The sequence below is a fragment of the Pangasianodon hypophthalmus genome, chromosome 9 (assembly GCF_027358585.1).
Source record: "Pangasianodon hypophthalmus isolate fPanHyp1 chromosome 9, fPanHyp1.pri, whole genome shotgun sequence".
In the NCBI taxonomy this organism is placed as follows: domain Eukaryota; kingdom Metazoa; phylum Chordata; class Actinopteri; order Siluriformes; family Pangasiidae; genus Pangasianodon; species Pangasianodon hypophthalmus.
In genome coordinates, this window is record NC_069718.1 from 23,523,763 (window position 1) to 23,549,594 (window position 25,832).

At 37.8% G+C, this 25,832-nt stretch overlaps 1 protein-coding gene across 2 annotated transcripts in view; it reads left to right on the forward strand.

Moving 5' to 3' along the window:
• Positions 1-13,906, forward strand: part of LOC113529678 (von Willebrand factor A domain-containing protein 5A-like) — a 34,445-nt gene extending 20,539 nt beyond the window's left edge. The window contains exons 14-28 of one of the 2 annotated variants that reach the window (XM_053237220.1): positions 157-210; positions 349-381; positions 779-811; positions 1,203-1,241; positions 1,637-1,669; positions 2,067-2,099; positions 2,491-2,529; positions 2,925-2,957; positions 3,465-3,503; positions 6,577-6,606; positions 11,032-11,052; positions 11,151-11,177; positions 11,388-11,527; positions 12,470-12,593; positions 12,821-13,906. In XM_053237220.1, the coding sequence (XP_053093195.1) occupies positions 157-210; positions 349-381; positions 779-811; positions 1,203-1,241; positions 1,637-1,669; positions 2,067-2,099; positions 2,491-2,529; positions 2,925-2,957; positions 3,465-3,503; positions 6,577-6,606; positions 11,032-11,052; positions 11,151-11,177; positions 11,388-11,527; positions 12,470-12,593; positions 12,821-12,900 (758 nt within the window). In that variant the 3' untranslated portion in view covers positions 12,901-13,906. The remainder of the gene's footprint in view (positions 1-156; positions 211-348; positions 382-778; positions 812-1,202; positions 1,242-1,636; positions 1,670-2,066; positions 2,100-2,490; positions 2,530-2,924; positions 2,958-3,464; positions 3,504-6,576; positions 6,607-11,031; positions 11,053-11,150; positions 11,178-11,387; positions 11,528-12,469; positions 12,594-12,820) is intronic. The other variant, XM_053237221.1, reaches the window with a different exon arrangement.
• Positions 13,907-25,832: the final 11,926 nt, after the last annotated feature.

Genomic DNA, 25,832 nt, shown 5'->3' on the forward strand with positions numbered 1-25,832 from the left:
TCAGTATTCAGAGTCCTATTACTCCACCTGTAATCTAATAATATGAGAATTATAATGATAATTCAGAGTTCACAGTTTTAGTAATTTTATACATAAAAACATCATACAGAGAACATGGAGAATCTAACATACTGTTTTTTGTTTGTATATATTCAGGGAGGATGAGGGTATGTGCATCAATGGGACCATTTGTACCATATGCATCTGCCAGTAAGTGACTGAACACGGGAGTTTGTAAATACTTATTAATCATGAGACAAATATTGTATTGTATTTCCTTCATAAAATATGTTAACAATTTGAGGAGATGGAGAATCTAACATACTGATTTTGTTTGTATATATTCAGTGATGATGCAAGGTTCATCTAGGCTATCTTGCCGTAAGTAACTGAACACAGGATTTTTTTAAATACTTAGCGATCATGAGACAAATATTGTATTGTATTTTCTTCATAAAATATGTTAACAATTTGAGGGGACAGTTTGACACTAATTAATAATATTACATGGTTCATTAAGCTAAATTCAGTAAAAGATGTTCTTGTCAGTTTGAATAATTGATTCTAATCAATGATTTACTATTGTATTATGTTTATAACTGCTACAATAACTGCTATTGTTCAGTTACACATTTAAAGATGGACATGACATGATTATCTTAAAACTCTTTAAGAATTATTATGATTAGCATTGACGGATTTAGTGTTTTTATGCATAAAAACATCATACAGAGAACATGGAGAATCTAACATACTGATTTTGTTTGTATATATTCAGAGGGGGTGCAAGGTTCATCTATGCCATCTTACCGTAAGTAACTGAACACAGGAGTTTGTACATACTTATTAATCATGAGACAAATATTGTATTGTATTTCCTTCATAAAATATGTTAACAATTTGAGGGGACAGTTTGACATTAATTAATAATATTACATGGTTCATTAAGCTAAATTCAGTAAAAGATGTTCTTGTCAGTTTGAATAATTGATTCTAATCAATGATTTACTATTGTATTATGTTTATAACTGCTACAATAACTGCTATTGTTCAGTTACACATTTAAAGATGGACATGACATGATTATCTTAAAACTCTTTAAGAATTATTATGATTAGCATTGACGGATTTAGTGTTTTTAATGCATAAAAACATCATACAGAGAACATGGAGAATCTAACATACTGATTTTGTTTGTATAGATTCAGTGATGATGCAAGGTTCATCTATGCCATCTTACCGTAAGTAACTGAACACAGGATTTTTTTAAATACTTAGCGATCATTAGACTAATTGTATTGTATTTCCTTCATAAAATATGTTAACAATTTGAGGGGACAGTTTGACATTAATTAATAATATTACATGGTTCATTAAGCTAAATTCAGTAAAAGATGTTCTTGTCAGTTTGAATAATTGATTCTAATCAATGATTTACTATTGTATTATGTTTATAACTGCTACAATAACTGCTATTGTTCAGTTACACATTTAAAGATGGATATAATATGATTATCTTAAAACTTTTTAAGAATTATTATGATTAGCATTGACGGATTTAGTGTTTTTATGCATAAAAACATCATACAGAGAACATGGAGAATCTAACATACTGATTTTGTTTGTATATATTCAGAGGGGGTGCAAGGTTCATCTATGCCATCTTACCGTAAGTAACTGAACACAGGAGTTTGTACATACTTATTAATCATGAGACAAATATTGTATTGTATTTCCTTCATAAAATATGTTAACAATTTGAGGGGACAGTTTGACATTAATTAATAATATTACATGGTTCATTAAGCTAAATTCAGTAAAAGATGTTCTTGTCAGTTTGAATAATTGATTCTAATCAATGATTTACTATTGTATTATGTTTATAACTGCTACAATAACTGCTATTGTTCAGTTACACATTTAAAGATGGATATAATATGATTATCTTAAAACTCTTTAAGAATTATTATGATTAGCATTGACAGATTTAGTGTTTTTAATGCATAAAAACATCATACAGAGAACATGGAGAATCTAACATACTGATTTTGTTTGTATATATTCAGAGGGGGTGCAAGGTTCATCTATGCCATCTTACCGTAAGTAACTGAACACAGGAGTTTGTAAATACTTATTAATCATTAGACAAATATTGTATTGTATTTCCTTCATAAAATATGTTAACAATTTGAGGGGACAGTTTGACATTAATTAATAATATTACATGGTTCATTAAGCTAAATTCAGTAAAAGATGTTCTTGTCAGTTTGAATAATTGATTCTAATCAATGATTTACTATTGTATTATGTTTATAACTGCTACAATAACTGCTATTGTTCAGTTACACATTTAAAGATGGACATGACATGATTATCTTAAAACTCTTTAAGAATTATTATGATTAGCATTGACGGATTTAGTGTTTTTAATGCATAAAAACATCATACAGAGAACATGGAGAATCTAACATACTGATTTTGTTTGTATAGATTCAGTGATGATGCAAGGTTCATCTATGCCATCTTACCGTAAGTAACTGAACACAGGATTTTTTTAAATACTTAGCGATCATTAGACTAATTGTATTGTATTTCCTTCATAAAATATGTTAACAATTTGAGGGGACAGTTTGACATTAATTAATAATATTACATGGTTCATTAAGCTAAATTCAGTAAAAGATGTTCTTGTCAGTTTGAATAATTGATTCTAATCAATGATTTACTATTGTATTATGTTTATAACTGCTACAATAACTGCTATTGTTCAGTTACACATTTAAAGATGGATATAATATGATTATCTTAAAACTTTTTAAGAATTATTATGATTAGCACTGACGGATTTAGTGTTTTTATGCATAAAAACATCATACAGAGAACATGGAGAATCTAACATACTGATTTTGTTTGTATATATTCAGAGGGGGTGCAAGGTTCATCTATGCCATCTTACCGTAAGTAACTGAACACAGGAGTTTGTACATACTTATTAATCATGAGACAAATATTGTATTGTATTTCCTTCATAAAATATGTTAACAATTTGAGGGGACAGTTTGACATTAATTAATAATATTACATGGTTCATTAAATTAATTGCAGTAATTGCACTGATTTACTATTATCTTCTGTTTATAACTGCAAAATAAATGCTATTGTATAGTTACGCTTATCACTGCTGAATATGTGACCATATAGCCACTGTCTGTCTCAATGTAAAATGAAAGATATGATATGACCATGCAACATGTCATTCATGTCATTATTTAGTGATTATACATTTGCAGAAATGTACAATAAATTAAAAACTTAATTACAAAAATTCTACAGGAAACTCATAGCTGGTTTGCACAAACAAATCTTCCAGGAATATTATTACAATTATTGTGCTTTTCTGCATGTATACATTGTAAGAAGCACATGAATCACCTAACATACAGTTTTTGTTTGCCTCTGTACAGAGATGAGTTCGGCTATACCAGTGGGTATTCCTAGAATCTGTAAGTGAATGTTAGACTAAATACTTGTTAAACATCAGACTCATTATAAACTTCCTTTCATCTATAAAATGTGCCTACTGTTAGGACCTTTAAACAGGTCTCCAGTATTTTTATTCAGACTTTGGACTACCAAGGCAATAATTTATATTTATGGTGCTTTTCAGATTGTGAGGCCTGTAATTGTTTATTTAACAAATGACAAAGGCTTATTTAAATCACTTTTGTAGAGGAAATGCTCAGAGAGTAATATTCCAACTATATTAATTTATACAAATCTTTTCAACATAAATGTAAACATATCTCTGCAATGATTTACGTTAAGTTTTCCTTAGCTGGTAACAACCACTAACAAAATAACTTATCAAATGATTTGCTTAAAATAATAAACCAAATAAGCCAAACAGTCAACTGTTCTTTATCCGACCAATGAAAAAAATTAAGCCCACTATGACCAGTATGAACCATCATCTTAATTTATTAAGTTATTAAGTGACGAAATTCAGAATTAAGGCTTAATACTTAATTCCAAGTTCAGAAATGTCAACATTTTGGAACATGCAATAATGTTTTGCTAATTGGTGTGGATTGGAGACATGGATTGGATAAGCATGAGTCATGAGGCACATGTATTTCATTAACATTTAAATAATTTAATTTAAAATGTCGATTAACTTACTTTAACTACATTTATTAATGCTGAAGTTTATTATTTGTCAGTATTAACCAATGCATATTAACCAATGTACTAATTACTATTAGCTAAGGGAACTTTAATTTTTCTCCATACCTGCATACCTCTTCTAAATATTTATTAACATATTTTCTTTCTTTTTAAAAAAAACTTATTATATTTATAGACCTGACTGTATATATACATTCACCAACCAGTGTAGTAGGAACACCTGTACACCTGCTCATTCATGCAAATTATTCAATCAGCCAATAATGCGGCAACAGATACATGTCAAGAGATTCTGTTAATGTTCACATTAAACATCAGAATGGGATAAATGTATCTCGGTGACTTTGACTGTGGCATGGTTATTGGTGCCAGACGTGCTGCTTTGAGTATTTCAGAAACTGCTGATCTTCTGAGATTTTCACACACAAGTCTCTTAAGTTTACACAGAATGGTGTGAAAAACAAACAAACAAACAAAAACATCCTGTGAGCAACAGTTCATGCCTTGTTGACTAGAGAGAATGTTCAGTCAATCTAACCAAAACTGGACAGTTCCAAGTATTTCCAAACTTTATCTGTCCAGTTTTGGTCAGACTGTTCACACTGAAGCTCAGATTCCAGTTCTTGGCTGACAGGAGTGGAACCTGATGTGGTCCTTTCCCGTTGTAGCCCATCCACCTCAAGGTTTGATGTGTTGTGTATTTAGAGATGTTTTTCTGTGCACCATGGATGTAAAGATTGGTTATTCGAGTTACCATAATCTTCTTGTCAACTTGAACAAATCTGGACATTCTCTGGATTATTTTTGTTTGTTTGCTTTTCGCACCATTCTTTGTACCTTTTACTGTGTAAAATTCCCAGGAGATCAGCAGTTTCTGAAACACTCAAAGCAGCATGTCTGGCACCAACCACCATGCCACACTCAGTGTCACTGAGACCGCATTTTTCCCCCTTTCTAATGTTTGATGTATATATTATATTATATTATATATATATATATATATATATATATATATATATATATATATATATATATATATATATACATATATATATACACACACAGTTAGGTCCGGAAGTATTTGGACAATGACGGAGTTTTTGTGATTTTGCTTTTATACACCACCACAATGGATTTGAAATAAAACAATCAAGATGTGATCAAAGTATAGACTTTCAGCTTTATTTTAAACTACCTACTTACATTTCCATTTACCATTTAGGAATTAAAGCCATTTTCAACAAAGTACTTCCATTTTCAGGGGCTCAAAGGTATTCGGACAATTGACTGACATGAAGTTATTTGACCAGGTGCGGTCCATTCCCTCGTTACTTCAAAACAAATGAAGCAGATAAAAGGTCTGGAGTTGATATCAGGTATTGAGTTGGCATTTGGCAGCTGTTCGACTGGAGCTACCAATATGAAGTCCACGGAGATCTCAATGCAAGTGAAGGAGGCCATCATTAGGATGAAAAAACAAAAGAGACCTATCAGAGAGATAGAAAAAATTTTAAGAGTGGCCAAATCAACAATTTGGTACATTCTTAAAAAGAAGGAATGTACTGGCGACTTTGCCAGAAAACATCTAAAAAAGCTTCCCATGTTCTGAAATAAGAATTCTGAGGTGTATAGGGCTATACTCTCTGCTCACATTCAGCCAAATGCTACAAAACTGATAGGACGCCACTTCACAGTGCAGGGGGATAATGACCCTAAACATACTGCGAAAGCAGCTCAAGACTTTTTGAAGGCAAAGAAATGGAATATTCTTCAATGGCCAAGTCAGTCGCCTGATCTCAACCCAATAGGGCATGATTTTCACTTACTGAAGACAAGACTGAAGGCAGAAAGACCCACAAACAAGCAGCAACTGAAGGTGGCTGCAGTGAAGGCCTGGCAAAGCACCTCCAGGGAGGAAACTCAGTGGAAACTTGGTGATGTCCATGGGCTCCAGACTTCATGCAGTCATTGACTGCAAAGGATTTTCATCCGAGTATTAAAATTATGGTTATATTTACAATTGTCACTTTGTCCAAATACCTTTGAGCCCCTGAAAATGGAAGTAATTTGCTTAAAATGGCTGTAATTCCTAAATGGTAAATGCCATATTTTTGTGGAACTTCTTAAAATAAAGTTGAAAGTCTACACTTTGATCACATTTTGATTGTTTTATTTCAAATCCATTGTGGTGCTGTATAAAAGCGAAATCACATAAAAACTGTCATTGTCCAAATACTTCCAGACCTGACTGTACATGTAAATATGTATATATATATATATATATATATATATATATATATATATATATACCTACGTACATACACACACACAATATACAGTATATTCCTTATTAGTAACACAATGTTTTTTTTACATGTAATATTCTTCAAGGTGGTCAAATGAAATCGGTAAAGAAACTGGGTAAGTGCATAAAATGTTTCTTTTACTCTGACTTTATGTGAAGTTAAATATAATAACTGTTACTGTCAGTTTGAATATTTGATTGTAGTCAGAGTCTGTTATTAATGGTTTAAAGGTGTGATTTGATTGACATTGATTTACTGCAAAAAGCAGCATTTAATGTTATTTATGAATATAAATATACAGTATAATATAATTGCGACAAAGAATTACTTTGAATTATTTTAGAATTACTTCTAGGAAATACTTTATTAATAATGGTACAAGTAGTAAAAGTTCACAATAATACACAAAGTTTGCAGAGAAACAGGGTATTTTGGCCAAATATCCTCAACTGTATACAAGTGCTTTTGAGACTACAGGAGAAAAAAAATCATTGACCTGGTGAAAATTATTTTAGAGAACAATTAGCATATTATACCTGAGTGAAAAAGAATCTAATAGATGTCACTTGGCTTTAGCAATGAATATGTTTGGCTGTGGTTGTTCCGTACAAGCAGCCATCCACAACTTCGGTCAAATGCAGTTGAACCATAATTGAACAGTAACTGACACAGCATGGCTATCGGTCAGTTTACAAGTTGGGAAACTTTTTATTGTCAAGAACATAAACATTCTTTGAAATATCAGAGAATGACTGCTCTCTGTACCTACAAGAAGTATAGCACTTAGTGATTACTAGCAACGAGCTCTATACTTGAGGCAAATGTAGCTGAGTGTAATAAGTTAAGAACCTGAAGATTTTAAATATATAAAGGACTATATATTCATAATCCAAGAAATATCATGCTTGTTTCTGCAAAAAAGCCTAAAAGACAGCTACATTTTGCCATCTCATCACTAAAACCTGTGTGATGTAACTAATAGCTATTAGTGTATGAGCTGAGCTTTCCCCACAGTTTCTTTTTGACAAATCATGTTCTTCTTGTGTTCAAAACTTCATGTCATTTCCAGAGCCCATGGATATCTAATCTTTTTGTTTCCTTTTGTTTAATTAAAATAGGTTTGTCTAAACAGATGAAAGGTTTTGTGTAACATGAGACTAATATCATGCTTTCTGTTTCTGTAAATGTTTCCTTATGAATAAGGTTTATTTGAGCTTTTTTGTAGTAAAAAAATGTTTAGAGCCAATAAAACATCCCAACTGTATGCATTTTAAGAATCGAGTTCCATTTTTAAAATCTAAATCTTATAAACATATTTCTAAACTTACTTCTTCCATGGATCAGACTTGTTTGTCCAGCACATCCCACATATGCTCAATCAGACTGAACTGTGGAATTTGGAGGCCAAGTCAACACCTTCCTTCCCCATTCCTGAACAATTTTTGCAGTGTAGCAAGCGCATTATCCTGCTGAAAATGGTCACTGCCATTAGGGAATACCGTTGCCATGAAGAGGTGTACTTGGTCTGCAACAATGTTTAGGTAGGTGTACATGTCAAAGTAACATTTACATGAAGGCCAGGACCCAAGGTTTCCCAGCAGAACATTGCCCAGGGCATCACACTGCCTCCGCTGGCTTGCCTTCTTCCTATAGTGTATCCTGGTGCCATCTCTTCCCCAGGTAAGCGACGCACATGCTGGAGATGACCCAGTCATCTAGCCATCACAATTTGGCCCTTGTCAAAGACCTTTTCGCTTGCCCATTTTTTCTGCTGCCAACACATCAACTTCGAGACCTGACTGTTCACTTGCTGCCTGATATATCCCACCCCTTGACAGATGCCAACAAACAGAGTACACTGGGCTAAGGCAAAACACGAGAATCAGGAAACAGGCAAATAATCAGAAAACTGGAATAACCAACACTGAAAGCACGACTTGGTAAAGTCAGATGCGCGGGACAAACTGAGCATTTATTTCATGAAATCTGTATGAATGAGAGTCTCTTTTACAGTGTGTGTGTGTGTGCGTGTGTGCGCTCAGAAGTCCAGGTTGGGAGCGGGTTAATAGCAGTGTGTTCTGGGGAGTGTAGTCTGAGGCGGCCATGTTTGGAGGCCTTGGTGTGTTCTGGGAAGTGGAGTCCATGGATTGCGTGGACCTGACAATTAGCACTATTATTTCATCGTGCAGAATGTCTGCAGCTGTGATTATTATATTATAGTAACAGGGCTTTACATTTTATTTAGCACAGTAGTTCAATTCAATTCAATTTTATTTGTATAGCGCTTTTAACAATGAACATTTTCTCAAAGCAGCTTTACAGAACATAAGAAACAAAAAGCATGCAAACAGAAACAAAACATGAACATAGTCGTGAACATGAATGACATTTTTTGCTCTGACTTTGCTAGTGAAGTTAAATAGAAGTGTGAATGTTCAATCAAGAAGCCAGTATTATCACTGCAGTTCAGCCATTTACAGTATTATTTACCGATTTATAGCTGATTTTTAATTATTAACTCTACAGTTAACTCTAACTATACAGCTAACACATTGCTACTTTAAAGATAGATACATCACAATTTTATTTACATTTTTTTCCATGGGTAGTTGTATGCAAAAGTTTGGGCATCCATGCCCTAATTACATATTTTATTGATTTATGAAGTGAAAAGAAGCAAATGTGCAAAAGTTTGGATGGCACTCCAATCGTAACGTTTCAGAACTTTAATTAACTTGTTAGGCTGTAATTGACCCATTAAGACTCATTAGGACTCATTACTCAGGTCAAGAATATCAAAATCAAATTCAAATTTTATTGGTCACACACAAACATACACAGTACAACATGCAGTGAAATGCCTTTTATGGTTGTCCAGTGACATAAAAACAGAATTGACATAAACCAGAATTTACTTGTAGAAAAAGAAAAATATAAAAAATATAGTATAAAAGATATAAAAGATAGATAGCAGAAAAAGTATGGACTATATGTGGAATAAAGCGCAGATATATATAGTTTTATGTGCTATACAACGCTGTGCAACATTGGGCTGAGGTAGTTGCAGTGAAATAGCTAACATTTATAATAAATAAATATTTATAAATGTGGGGTAATATGGGTATATTAACAGGAATGAGGGGGTGTGAGAGTTGTGCAAACAAATGCAAGGTGTAGTCCTAGGTGTTGTCCTGTCGAATGGCCTGTGGGAAAAAGCTCCTCCTCATTCTCTCTGTGTTGGCCTTCAGGGAGTGGAAGCACTTTCCTGACCACAACAAAGAGAAGAGCCCACTGTTCAGATGGCTGAGGTCCTTCAATATCTTCCTGGCCTTGGTCCAGCACTGCTTGCTATAGATAGATGGCAAGTCAGGGAGCTCAGATAGATGGTGGATGGTGCGCTCAGCAGAGATCTCACAACCCTCTGGAGAAACTGTCTATTCTGCTTGGTACTGCTCCCAAACCAGGCTGTGATGCTGAAGCTGAAAAGTGGCTGGCTTCAGGACAATGATCTAAACCTAACCTCAAAATCCACCATGAACTACTTCAGGAAATGCAAGCTTAAGCTTTTGGAATGGCCCTCAGTGTCCCCACCCTGAAACATCTTAAACATCATTGCATATACACTATATGGCCAAAAATATGTGGACACCTGATTTCCCTTCAATGTTTTATTTTATTTATTTATTTATTTTTTAAAAATAATTTGCTGTAGCAGTTGTATTTACTTTTCAAAAAAGCAACAAAATATCCACGTAGGCCAGGGGTGTAATATCCAAGTTGGCCATCTACATGTATGTGCTCATTAGTCTGAATTATTTCTAGTAAGACAGTGCTTTATTGGAAAGCTGAAAGTGAGAATCCTAAAAATACTGGCGTTAAAGAAGATTATATTTATGTAAAGTATCTTTGTGTGGAATGGAACTTTTACAACAGAAGTTGCTGTAGATGAAGCTGCTGATCATACCATGGTAAAGAGTGCACAAGCACGAGTAACATTAGCAAAGTAATTACCCAAATAAGCCAAATAATCAACACCTGTATTAACTCTTCAAGTAAAAGAGTAAAATTAAGCCCACTATGAGCAATATGAACCAACATCTTAATTACAACTGAGACTGAAGTTTCAGTGTTTACAAATGAATGTAGAGTTAATGTTATCAATATTTAGTAACCTGCTGTAATTTATGATGAGACAATGATGCACATATTATATCCAGAGCACATGATTAATGAAAGAAATCTGTTTTTTGTTCATTTGCTTCAGTGATAAGTCAATGTGCTCAAGCTGAAGCTAGTAAGTTACTGATTATGCGAGTTTGTAATTAGTACATCATATATAGCCACAAAATTACAATAAAAAGTATTTTTACTGTAAAAAAGTAATTAATACAAAATCTAAAGAATCTACAGGAAATCTATCAAAAAATTCATTTAGTTCCTGAAAGTTTAAAATACTCATTGTTGAATATGAAACTAATATCTTACATTCTTTCCTTTCTATTTTTTCCCCCCTACTTAATGGACCTTCACTCTGTTGGAGCATATCATCCAGTGGTAGAATGTAAGTGTACACAATGTGATTTTTCTCTGACTTTGCTCTTTTTAGTGTAAATGCTCAATTCTCAAATGTTTGTGGTAAAAAAATTTTCTTTGCTTTAGGTGATGGAGGTTTTGACATTAACCCAGGTAATGTCAAATATATATATATATATATATATATATATATATATATATATATATAATTTATATATGTATATGTGTGTGTGTGTGTGTGTGTGTCTGTGCTTTAATGAACTTTTCTCCTTTTTATTACCAGTTAGAAATAAAATTAAAACAAAATTACTAATTAGTAAGATCAACATGTGTGTTTGTATATCTATACTTATATCTCTGCAGAAACTTCTGAGGCTCCAAAGGACCTGTTGTTGCAGCTCATCTCCCTCCAAAAGGCTTCAGGTTGCTGGGAAATGGAGTCTGCTCTTGCAGAGGTGTTTGGGAGGACAGAAGAAGAGCTGATCAAGCAGATTCCTGCACAGGTTAATACACACCAAATATGTCTATATAACATGTGATCCCGATGCAATTTACCCTTGAAGCCTAAACTATTACCATTTTTTACTTAATAATACTTAATAATTACATACAACTCATAGAGTCTTATAGAGTTCCCAAAAATTTTAATTTAAGGATATCAAATGGTGCATTAGAAGATTTGTAACAAGAGGCTTACAGAGGCAGAGTAGGGATCCACTGCATGAGGTTTATTGACAGGAAAATCAGTCAAAGCAGTGTGGATCATTAGCATCACAAAAACAAACAAACAAACAAAAAAACATTCAGGAGATAGACAAATCCAAGACAATATCAAAATGTGGTCAGGACAGGGTCAAAATACCAGATATCAGAAAAACCATCAAAGACAAAAAGGCTAGACAAAGGCAAAAACAAGGTGCAAATTAGGCAAAATAAACAGTTCAGTAATCACACAAATGACTGGCAAACTATAAAGCTTCAATAATGGATAAGTTCACATGGTTTTTAAATACAAGAAATGAGCAGTGTAAATGAAGAAGCAATTTAAAATTAAGGGAAGAGCGCCCTCTGGCAGTCTGGAGGGGAAGTGTCCAGGTTGAATTTCCATAAATACAGTTCCATAGTCTTGACACCAAACTCCTACTCTTACCCCTAGCACTTTTGTTAAATATTTTTGTTTCTGTTTAACCATATATTTTAAGACATATACCTATAAGACAATATACATAACATTTATAAGAAATATACATACAATGGTATAATCCTCGGACTGCCAGAACAAGGCCCTGAAGCGTCAACTGCTATACTCTTGTATTCTGCATTAAATACTTTAAGTAAAGCATCTACTCAGTGTATGAGTGATTGTTTAAGATGATTATTATATATTGATGGTTTTATCCATCATGGGTATGTAGTGTAAGTTTCCTATTTGGTTTTGTGTGCAGGTGAAGCCAGATGTCTGGGCTACACTTCTGGCACTGATTTGGTTACATGGCTTTAAGATTGATGCACAGGTTGAGTGGCAAATTTTGGCCATGAAAGCAGTGGCATGGATCCGCACTCAGAAAGGTAAATTCTACTTTTCAGAAATCAGTCAGTGAACTGTGAAATGAAACATATTAAACAAAACAACTGATTTTTTCCTGAGCAAAAATTTCCACATTTTGAGTAAGCAGTTTTGATTTTAAAAGAATGCCTAACCAGCACAACATTAACAAATTTAACATTAACATTTTTACATTGTTTTACTGTCATGATGATGATGATGATGATGTGATTGTATGTGTGTGTTTCAGTGATCAACCAGTCAGAGTGTGTACGAGTAGGTAACGCTCTACTGGGCTGTCAGGTTAAAGAAGATGCTCTTGGGTTCTGAAGATTTTACCCTCTTACAGCATCCACACAAAAGTCTTGGCATAATTTCTCTTTCCTACAATTTAAAAGAGCTTTACTTGTATTAGCATGCTTTTACATATAAGATAATGATGTCAGTGGACCTACTAGTATGACCACAAAACACTTTAATATGGGGAAAAAGTAAACAAATTCATAAACATCTTTGCACATATTTGGTTGTCATTTGCAAAGAATTCAATTTAAATACAAGAGCAACATCTTTTGTAAAATCCTTTCTTTAATTCAGGTTTTATTTTAACATGCATTTGATTATGTGTACAAGATCAGTGAGTCACAGGTTTAATGCAATCAATGCCTGCTAATGATTAATGTCCATGTGTATAAAGGATATTTGAAGTTTTTAATAAAAGTTCATAATAACAGCAACAATAGTTGTTGTTTTAGTGGCTATATTATATATCAGGTTTTGTCACCCATCAGTCCTCATGCATCAGCGCAAGAGTTGTTTACTATCTACCCTGTAAGAGATGCAATCAGCTGTACATCAGAGAAACCAGCAGGAGACTGGCTGATTGTTATGTCGAGCACCTTCACACCATCAGAATAAAGGATTTCTCTCTTCTAGTGAGGAGACACTTCAACAGTGATGGACAACATTAAATACATCTCTGTTTGCATTGCTAGTTGTTATGGGAGCAATGAATTGAGGACGTGTAAGGAGAAAGAGCTCATCTTCAGTCTTGGAACTACATTATCAATCATTTACTGATATTTACTGATTTCACTTTAAACATTTTTAGAAGCACTTTGCTTGCACAGCTGATGAACAACTTTTGTCTGAAATGTCCCAAGAAACTTTGTATTTTGCTTGGCTTTTACTATATACGTTACTTTTATTATATCTGTTAACTGAATAATATTGCTTTATTGAAATCTCACATATGAAAGTGCTAATTGTGAGACCTCATTTATACTTAGCTGATACATACTGTTAGTTGTTAATCAACATAAAACTCATTTATGAAGTTCTGTTTGTAATTGTTATTTATTCAATTCAAAGTCAAGGTCCTTTTTTTCAGAATCAGAATCAGAATGAGCTTTATTACCAGGTATGTTTACACATACAAGGAATTTGTTATAGTGACAGAAGCTCCACAGTGCAACAGAATGACAGTGACAAGACAAGACACAGATAATAAAAAGAATAATATACAAATAGACAATGTACAAAATAGCAAAAACACAATATACAAAATAGACAATTTTGTATGTACAGGTATGTTATGTGCAAATTTGAAAAGTAAATAAGTTCTGGTGCTCAGATCCACACGGCAACAGTTCAAAGAGGGAGTGTGCTGGGTCCAGAGTGATTTTGCCAGCCCTTTTGCTCACTCTGGATAAGTACAGTTCTTGGAGAGTGGGGAGGGGTGTACCAGTGATTCACTCTGCAGTCCGGACTATCCTCTGTAGTCTTCTGAGATCAGATATGGTAGCTGAGCTGAACCAGACAGTTATTGAAGTGCAGAGGACGGATTCAATGATGAATTGAATGAATTTCATTTGATCAATTGATGAATTTTTAATAGGTTTCTCTCCACCCCTTTTTGTGTCTTGAAATAGCACCTAACTGATAGATTTAGGAGAAACTACTAAAAAAGGGTGCTGTAACCCTAATATTAGGACTTCCAACTTTATAGTATTTTTAAGGAATTTTAGCAATAACAGCAAGTCCTAAACCACCAAAAACCTCTGTATGACCATTAAGTCACCAAGACAGAATTATGAACAATTTTAAACACCTGCTGTTAGCAATTAAGAATGCAATCAAGTTCATGGTTTAATATATTTTATTTTAACAAGCTTGTGTCAATTGTGAGTATTTCACTGATTGTGGAATTGTAAGGACAGTCCCCTAATAAATAATGCAGTATAGGTGGAGAGCAAAGTTTACAATGCTAGTTACATATGTAAATATTGGTCCTTTGAAAACCAGGTAACCTCTAGGGACAGGGAATATTAACTGTATACCTTCTTATGCTCATGGGCACACATGATAAGACCTTTCAACAAAGTCCTGAAGTAACGTCCAACTCGCAAAAGCACAGGCCCATGAAGAGCAGATGATCCTTTTAATGTGGTATCCACTCTCAAAAAGGTACAAGGAGCTATATGAGTACATTCTTGAACTAATAGGTACATTTTGTAAAACTGTACCCTCAAAGGTACAGTACTACTCTTTATGAGACCATATGTGCACCTTTGATTAACTAAAAAGGTACAATGCCCCTCTGATAGCAGCAAAGTACAAATTTGTATCTTTTTATCCCCAATGAAAGGTACAACCCACATAGATCTGTCAATAAGAATTCCAAATGAGCCATTCACACATGCAGTTATAGATAACATGTCAAAAGAACCTGACATACTGGGTTTTTTTTAAAACATTTTTTTATTGTCTGTTATTATGACAACAATAAAACACATACATATAACAAAAGGAGGAGGAGGGTCGCTGAGCCTTTAACATTTACAAATCGTCTAAGGTAGCAATGATGTCCAACCAAGCCTGTACTATCTTTTAATGTGTCATTGAGTCAATAATTCCAGTAATTGCAAAAAGAAAGAGAAGGGGTATACAATAATTGTAGAATAGTCTTTTTAACATCTGTAAATCAAGCAAATATCAACCTGCGCTGATAAAGGGTGAAACCTGAATTGCCATTAAGTAGACATAGGCACAGATTGGGATCATAGTCTTCTGCAATCATATATATATATATATATATATATATATATATATATATATATATATATATATATATATATATATGATTATATGATATATATGATAGAGTTTATAAACCTATACTAACCTAGTTTTAGTGAATATTTTATTTTTAACTTGTTGAAAAACATTTGTACACAAAAGGAAACTCTCCAATTATTGCACATCCCCCACCCTCAGCCACATGTTAAATTTAATGGTCACTTTTCCAAGTGAGAGTCACTCAATGGCTACGTCTACATGCACAGCAAATTCCATTTAAGGTCTATATTCGGGAATATATATACCATATTGCGAATATGATGTTTATACATGCACAGTCATCAGAATATTCCTGTATACATGGTTGTTGCAAGTATGCCTTAGTTGCCATTCCTAAATACCTAGCCTACAGCTAAGTATCTGTTAGCACCCACAATTCCTTGCAAACTGAGCATGCACACATATCTCCTTTCAGTGGATTTTCTGAATAAGGTGTTTACATGCAACAAATTTCCCATTAAAACATGCATATTCCAGGGGTGAGAATCAGAATTTGGGGAATCAGAATATTGTCTTAATCTGAATCGGGCAATTGAACGGCTATGCATTTCAGCAGTCTACTTGTGATCCGATCACCCAGGACGCACATTAAAAGGTGTGAATGGGGTCTGACTCCTCAAAAGTTTTCTCTCCAGGCTTTAGATTTACCAAGCTTCTCATTAAGCTATATGTAGCCAGACCAACACAGCTAATCAAAATAGCCTTTTTCTTGTCTGCCTCAGTGATATCATTAGCTGTGAAAAAAATACTAGCATTTTGCACTACTCCTCCCAAGTCTGCGACTGGGAGTCAAAGGGAGTCACAGTTCCTACCATGGCCATTGTTAGCATTAGCTCACTTGCTGATAGTTGTTTGGTGCTCAGCAAAGTTCAAGTGGATTCCCTTTGTCCAACATGTCATTCACCGAAAACCTCACCAAAATTTTGTTCCAGTTTACACTCATCACCAAATATGTTACATATTAGTTGAGGGAAATCGTCACACTGGCCAGAATCTCTCTTTCTCTCTCTCTCGCTCTTCCCTCTTTCTCCCTGACCTCTCCTCATCCCCGCACCAAGGAAATTGGGGCCACTTCCCCTGAAACCAGTCCCCCTACCCCTCCCCAGTTCCCTACCCCTCTCTCTGCTCCTGTTTCTGTCTCTTCCCCCCTCAGGTCGGTAACTCCAAGGCCACAGGTGTGGGAGTAAGGCCTGGGCTAGTGTGCTGGTGTTGCGAGGAACCCAGGCATTTCCAGGAGCAATGCCACTTGATGGAGAGGTGTTGGTCTGGGTCCGCTACGCGCCACAGGCCTCCTTCGATCGAGCTGGGACATAGCGCATACTGGTGAGTATTCAAGGGGGTACATAGCAGGGACTGGGCTGTAACCAAACTTCAATTCACCAATACCTGATTCAAGGTGAAGCATTGGGTACAGCACACTTGGTAAAGGTGAGGTATGTACATGGGGATATGCACAAATATCCACTAGTGGCTGTCACTATTTCATTCCAGGGACAAAACCATACAATAGAGGCAGTGGTTAGTCCTTGGCTCACCCATCCCCTGATTTTGGGAACAAACTGGCCGGCATTTCAGACATAGATTATACCGAGTGATGCAGGGCACCCAAACAAAGGAAGAAACAACCCAGTTATTGGTCCCAAAGAGCCATCTGGAAATGTTATTCCAGGTGGCTCATCATAATCCTATGGTGGGGCATTTAGGTCTGGACAAAACACTGAACCATCTCATGGCCCATTTCTATTGGCCGGGCATTCGCAGCTTTGTTCACCGCTGGTGTGTTGAATGTTGCAAATGTCAGCTCGTGAATTCGCAGGCCACCCCAAAAGTGCCATTGCACCCTCTTCCATTAATCAAGGTCCCCTTTGAAAGAATTGGTATGGACCTCGTCAGGCCATTGGAACAGACTGCACGAGGGCATTGCTTTGTGTTGGTCCTGGTGGATTACACTATACAGTACCTCAAACTTATGCTTCTTTGCAACACCTCAGCATGCAGTGTTGCAGAGGCACTCTTAAAAATGATCTCTTAGGTTGGGATCCTGAAAGACATCCTGACTGATCAGGGCACCACGTTTATGTCACCACCCTTCATGATCTACATGAACTCATAGGGATTAAATCAATTCATACCAGCATTTACCATCCTCAGACAAATGGCCTGGTCGAGCGATTTAATCAAACCCTTAAAAATATGATTCAGAAGTTCGTGCATGAGGATGCTCAAAATTGGGATAAATGGTTTGAACCCTTATTATTCACCGTACGAGAGGTCCAGCAAGCCTCCAGGGGGTTCTCCCCATTTGAATTACTATACGGGCGCAAACCTTGCTGCGTTTTAGATGTCATCAGAGAAGATTTGGAGGAGGGACTTTCAGTGAGCAAGAGTGAAATTTGTTCTTGACCTGAGAGAAAACTCCACACACTGGGGCAATTAACACAGGAGAATTTGCTACAGGAACAAGAATGTCAATCCCAACTGTATAATGGGGCACTCGGCTACGTGAGTTTTCACAGGGAGATAAAGTGGTAGTATTATTACCCACATCAAGCTCCACTATTACTTGAAAAGTGGTAACGGCCTTTCGAGGTCACATGGTGAGTCGGGGATGTTGACTATGAGGTAATGTGAACACGAGGTGGGGCGTGGCAGATTTTCCACCTAATTCTCTAAAACCAGAGAGAGAGCTGGGACCCATGGCTTTGGTGACAGTTGTTCTAGAGAGGGAGGAGCTAGTATTGGAGGTGACCCTAAAATATGTGGCTCAATCCACCCTGGTCCCCTGTGGAGACTACCTCTCACCATCCCAAATCACAGAGGTTGCCAATTTGCCAAATGGAATTTTCTGATGTATTTTTGCCTCGACCTGATCACACCCTGGTCACCAGGGGTGGTGATATGCAGCTGCCCCTGTCATTTGCCTGAACAATGGCCATGCACAAGATAGATAGATAGATAGATAGATAGATAGATCACTTTATTCATCCCAGAGGGAATTACAGCAGCACAGAGAGTTAGAAGTATTCTAAAGGTAATTTAACTCAGTAATTCAACTATAACTGAAACACAATAAGAATATAGTACCTTGCAAAAGTATACCGCTGACCAGTTCTCTCATATAACTGAATTGCAAATGGTACACTGAAATTTCATTCTGCTTGATATTTTATTTTAAAACACTGAAACTCAAGGTCAATTATTGTAAAGTGACATTAGATTTATGTTGGGAAATATTTTATGAAAATAAAAAACTGGAATAACTTGCTTGTATAAGTATTAAACCCCTGTGCTGTGGAAGCTCCCAGTTTACATTGATGAAAGAAATTGCTCTAACTAAGACCAAATACCTTACCATTGGCATCCACCTGTGAATCATTAAAGTTTTTGTCACATTTTCTGGATAAAAACCCCATTGTTGAACCCTCATTGGCTGTGAATCTGAAGGAAAATGAAGACCAAAGAGCATTCTACAGAAGTTCGAGAAAAAGTAATAGAAATACATAGATTAGGGAAAGGCTACAAAATAATATCCAAGTGTTTGGATATCCCATTGAGCACAGTTGGGTCAATAATCAGGAAGTAGAAGCTGCATCACACCACCCAGGCACTGCCAAGAAAAGGCCACGGCTCAAAAATCAGTGCTCAAACAAGAAGGAGACTTGTGAGAGAAGCCACAGGGAGACCAACAATCATTTTGAAGGAACTACAGAGTTCAGTGGCTGGGAGTGGAGTAATGGTGCGCCAGTCAACCATATCAAGAGCAGTCTATAACACTGGCTTGTATGAGAGGGTGGCAAGAAAGAAGCCGTTACTCAAAAAGTATCATCTGAAAGCATGAGAGTGACCCAGCTGTGATGTGGGAAAAGTTTTTCTGGTCAGATGAGACTAAGAGCTTTTTGGCCAAAACTCAAAGCGCTATGTGTGGCGAAAACCTAAAACTTCCCATGCCTCAATATTCAATGCCCTGAGACTGATTCTGTCAGGCCCTGCAGCTTTCCCCAAGTTTCAGCTTTCAGCTCCAACTGTCTTTTCACCTGGCTGGTAGTGATAGATAGGTGGGGGGTGAGACTTTTGATTTCCTTGAGGTTCGCTGTTGAGTGAGGGAGTAATTGGGGAATGTAGAGATGTGAGTCCACTGAAGAAAGCTGTGGGATGAGGGGGTGAACAGTTGTGAGACGAGCTGGGGAGAATTGGTGTAGATGACAGAGTGGGAGAAGATGCTTGATCTTGCAGGGGGTTGGGGAAGAGTAGTGGTGAGGTAGTGGAGGAGATAGTGGAGGAGGGAGTCATGATGACCCTATTAAAGAATAAGTTCAGCTCATTAGCACTTTCTAGACTGCCCCCCACAGGTTGTTGTTTTGCTTTGAAGCCGCTCATCTGCTTCATGCCAGCTTGCACATTCTTTGCTTTGTTCTACTGAAGCCTACCCTCCAGCATCCTTCTTTAGGCTTATTTGTTCTCCCTCTCACCTTCAACTCTTTTGCACCAACTGTTCCTTGTCCTTCTGCCTGAAAGCCTGCTTCTTTTTTGTGCAGTAGTTCCTTCAGGTCCTTTGTGATCCAGGGTTTGTTATTAGGAAAAGAACACACCCTCCTAACTGGAACTATAGTATTCATGCAGAAATTGATGCAGTCCGTTACACAGATATGGGGGTAATCAAGGAGTCCCAGAGTTACTGGTCCAATCTGGTGGTCATGGTTCCCAAGGCAGAAGGTTCGGTCCGTTTCTGTGTGGTCTTTAGAAACGTCAATGAGATGTCTAAATTTGACACATATCCAATGCCCCGCATTGATGGTCTGCTCGATCGGTTAGGTGTGACTGGCTTTTATTCAACACATGTGCATCCCCAAATTGATAATAAGGTGATTGCGGCCTTCCCAAGACCCAAGACCCAAATGGAGGTGTGACAGTTTCTGGGGCTGGCTGGCTGGCTATTATCTTAGGTGTTACGTGCACAGAGATTCGAGTGCACTTGCTTATGTTCATTGCCGCTTCACTTGCTCCTTTTTTTTCTTTTCTCTCTCTCTCTCTCACCCTCTCCCTTTCTCTGCAGTTCCTGCCGATTGGTGGACGGTCATTCAGCTTAACCGCTAGGCCAGTCGATGATGGGAGCATGTAAAAATGGGAGGAGCTCTGGGTTTAAAAGGCTCATGGCAACAACAGCGAGACAGGTTTTGGGTCAAGCACAAATACACGCTGCTCGTTGTTTTAGTACTTCGCTTGGGTTTGCTTTGTGTTTGACTTTGCTTGCTTTATTAAGCTTCTGTACTTTAATGTGTGCTAATTGTGCTAACTGTCTTTGGTGTCTGCTTATGTGTTAGTTAGCTTGTCCTCACTGATGTCTCAGTGTCTCTATTGTTTTCCCCTCCACCGTGCAGTTTTTGGTATAACCCTAAGGAAGAGGAACAGGTAAGCAAGTGCACGCACATACAGTATGTTAACCTCACGTAGTGTTTTCTTTGTCTAGCCACACTAGGTTAGTAGGCTGGTACCACCCCCTATATTTTGGTAAAGGCAGTGTAGCTGCTAGTTTCTTCTGGGTAGTTAGGTAAGAAGTTAAATTTATGAATAGGGTTAGAAGCTTTTTATTCTGTTTTTTCCTTTGGTACTGTCTTGGTCTCTCCCTAGAGAGCCATCTGTGAAACAATTTGCCATTCCACATGTCATTTGTTTTCAAAGACCTGTTTTGTAAAGTGTTTCTTATATGTAGTTGGGTATTTTGGTATCTTACGTATATATTTTTGCTCCTTGTAATAAATTTTGTACCTATCGAGCACAATTCCACTGTCTCCTCCTTCCTCCAACAACCCAGCTATCCTCCATCCAACTCCAGTCTAGGTTACTCTCTGCACTAACTGCCTAGGTTAGAGCCCAGTTTAGCAGTGTCATAACAGTAGGTTTGACAGATGTCACCAGCCCTCAGGCTAAAAAGGGAGCGGTCCAGTAGATGGAGCCATGCCAATAGGCTTTTATTCAGGTAAAAGTTGCACTCTGTGGTGGACCACTCTTACATTCTCGTGTCTTCTCTCTCCACTTTGTATTGCATACTGACGTGCCCGACAGAGGGGTGGGGTCCATATTGTCCCAGGTGGTGGAGGAGAGTGCCCTGTGCTGTACATCAGCCACAAGCTCTGGGTGCGAGAGAGCAAGTACAGCACAATCGAGAAAGAGTGTCTGGCCATCAAGTGGGCGGTCCTCACCCTCTACACTATACCTATATCTGTAAGGATGGGCGTTCAACCTCTGTTTGGACCATGCCGTATTCCAGTGGCTCCACCAAATGAAGGATAAGAGAGACAAGAGCCACAAGACAGAGAGCTGAGCAGCACAGGACCACGTGTGGGTGTGTGCTTGCATATTCACAGATATAAAATCACTGAAAAGCGAAGGAAAATAAAGAAAAAATAAAGAACTCCCTTCTGAGTTGTCATAAGCCTGCCTCCTGTCTCCTCAGTTCCAGTCAAAGCGGAAAGAGTATCACAGTCATGCAGCATGCTTCCCAATGTAAAGTTGTGAGAGCTTCATGGAATGGGTTAACATGGCTGAGCAGCTGCATCCAAGCCACACATCACCAAGTGCAATGCAAAGTGTCGGATGCAGTGGTGTAAAGCACGCCGCCACTGGACTCTAGAGCAGTGGAGACGCGTTCTCTGGAGCAAAGCGAAGGAAAATAAAGAAAAAATAAAGAACTCCCTTCTGAGTTGTCATAAGCCTGCCTCCTGTCTCCTCAGTTCCAGTCAAAGCGGAAAGAGTATCACAGTCATGCAGCATGCTTCCCAATGTAAAGTTGTACTGAAACCCCAGGAAGGGAAAGTGAGCATATGAGAGAGAGTGTTCTTAGTGACTTAGATAAGCTGGCAAACTCCAGTTGATTTTGGTTTGGCTTTGGGCTACTTACTGTCCAGTTGAGCCAGTACATGTTCACTAATAGGCCTGGAATTTCCACGCTGGACCAAGCACCAGGATGGCTAAAGGGACTCAGTGGATTTTTTGGCACATTGTTGTTGAGATTATTGTGTTTATTATTTCCATCATTGTATTGATCATTATGGGATCATTGTCCTGTTACTTATGTGGTGTACCCCGAAATGTGTCACCACACTGGTGATTATTTGTAAGAAATTGGTCATGCCTCATCTTATTAACACTTCTTCAATGTGATGATACTCTGAATAATTATCAGGTAATTATTTTAATTAGCCCTGTATTAATAATAGTTATTTGAGCAGTGTATCGATAGGCGGAACCTTTTAGCAGCTGTGTAATCGCTCTGGGTTGCCTATAGCGGGCCAATTTCCAGTCCCCCTTTAGATGCAATTTGGAGAAAGACCCTCGTGCTCCTGTCGTCACTTCTCTAACAAAACACCTAACAACACCTCACCACACCCCTAACAAACTGTGGGGGCTCGTCCGGGATATCTTCTCTTCAGTCGTCGAGGAGCAGATCCAGTGATACCAGAAGCACTAGACAGCGGTGGTGAGACGTTGCTACAGTCAAGTCAGTCAGTGAGTGCCCAAGGAGGGCGGTCAAGGCAGAGAAGGATCTTCGCTAGGCAGCTGCACTGCTGAACGGGAAGGCCAACTCACCAGTCACCATGAGCTAAGACTAAACAGGCACCATGCCCACAACACGGAAGGGACTATTATGGAGTATCAGAGGGCGCTTGTTCACACTGTTGAGCACCAGTTTCTATGAAGTTGCAAAGACTATTGCAGCGGACAGTAATGATACGACTATGTTCAATCAGAATGATAAAGAAAGTTGTATGGACTACGTCACTTCCTATCTTCAGTCTGATGCCTTACTGGAGCTTTAGGATGAAGCCAGTTACTTATGCTCAATGATCTGATATGTAAGGTTGTTGATACTGACGTTCCAGTTGGCTTGGCAGTCAATGTACTCCCTGAAGCCACTGCATCCACTATGTCCAGTCCCCACCCCTCCAATATGGTCTATGACCAGACAGCACAGTCGACCCTACATTCTGGCGACACAGCTGACCAGCCAGACTTGCAGTCCACTACAAGTGGCAACCCGAATACACAGCCAACAGAGGAGCTAAGAAAAGTGTATGAGAAATTGAGTGAGAGACTAAGATGGCATGAGGCTACTGCTACCCTGTCGGCCACTGCACCCAAACATCAACGTGGTCCAGTGTCACCCCCTAATGCACAGTTGACACCAGAGGGGCTGGTTACCCTAAAAGACCATTCCTACCTCCCATGCCAAGAATTCAAAGTGTATGGTGGGCAAATTGGGAACAACAGCTTTGACATGAGTTACAACAGTCTTGTTAAACAGATCGACGAGGGAGTCAGAGAAGGCTTCGCCGAGACCGAGATCATTAGAGGTGTGCTGAGAATTGTCAAACCTGGCATATTCAAGGACATGCTCATACATAAAGATGAACTGTCTCTGGCTGAACTGAAGGGGTTCCTCAGGTCCCATCTTGGAGAAAAGGTGACCACTGAGAAGTTTCAGGAGCTGATGTGCACTAGGCAACTGGAACCGCAACAGTTCTTATATCGAACGATTGGACTTATTTTCCAGTCAAGGCAGGCCAGCACAGATCATCTCCTATGATCCCCAGACTATATAGTATGACTTCCTCCACACCACTTACCAGAGCCTTGGGGCTAAATACGCTGTCCTGACACAGAGTAAGACCCCTTATTTCAAACAGTCAGGTCACGGATGAGGAAATACACAGTAAGATTGGGGTCGTCCTAAGTTTTTCTACCAACCGCGGGTCAGCTTGGAGATGATTGGAGAGCAGCTTGCCTGGCCCTCCAGCTAATTTGCATGTAACCCCTCCTGGGTCACATCCTTCTTAATGTCCATTGTAACTTGGCCTTATTTGTCTTTAATACTTATAATAACTGTGCGATATGAGATACTGAGATTTGCAAACCATCAACAGCTTCAGCACATGAAAACAAACATGCAAATACCAAACACGACATACATACATGTGACCATTAGCTTCTGGATACAATGGTGTGTTTACAGAGTAACACAGGTCTAATATTATACAATTTCATTAACAGTAAGGTTGCATTATACTGTTGGTTCGAATACAGTCAGAGATAGTGCCAGGCTTTCCACCATGTGAGAAGTTGCCGTAACTGAGTTATAAGTTAATCTTAGATCCTTGCCCTCCTGTTTGATACACCATGTAGTAAGGGAATGTTCCCTATATAAACTTGATACATAAACCAGAAACTACATTGAAATAGGAGAAGACAGAACACAAAGAAAGAAGGAACACTTTTAAAGTGGAGGAGCACTGGGTATAGAATTCTTTTTCAGTTAAGAACAAAGGTCATTCCAAACTCAGCAGGATGTAGCGTGGTGTGGAGTGGGATAAGATCAGCCAGACACTTAATCCAAACAAAAGACCCTTTTAAGTGTTGGTCAACTCGAGGTCAGCTCCACTGAGGAGTAATTTACACCCTTTTATAGGGGTGTTCCTGCATTCTGATGACCATTAGCATCCATTAATGTTTAACAATCGGTCATTTAACCTAGATGAGCTGGAGCCATCTTAGGTCTGTTTGTTGTAAAGGAATGTCTTTGTTTGTCCTGTGTGTGGTTGGAGAGAGAGTCAGTTTCTTCAGTTTGATGATCTCGGAGTTCCTACAAGATCAACAACACCCGAAGACCTTATGTTAAGATACCCATTTCCAACCACTCTAAGCATGACATCAGCCTCCCAAAGAGAACTGCCCTGGGCACCATCCAACATGTTGCCAAGGTCCTTGAGACAAACACACCAGAACCGCAGCGAGTTGAAAACCCACAGGTCAGAGTGGCAACAGTGCAGGCTAGCAAAGTGGCCTCTCCACATGAGGCTTGGTTACCCTCAGTTGATATTAGTCACTTGAGTCCGGAACAACAAAAGATTGTGGAGAAAGTACTCTATGTGTGGAGAAAGTACTCTAAAGTGGGGCGTTTTCCCGCGACAGTAGTGACATTGGATGTATCCCCTCTTTGCAGATGGAAATCAGGCTCACGGATGACATGCCTGTACAAAAGGTTTATGCATCAATCCCAAAACCACTCTACAGAGAAGTAAAAGAATACATTCAAGAGCACTTGGTGAAAGGATGGATTGTAAAGTCGC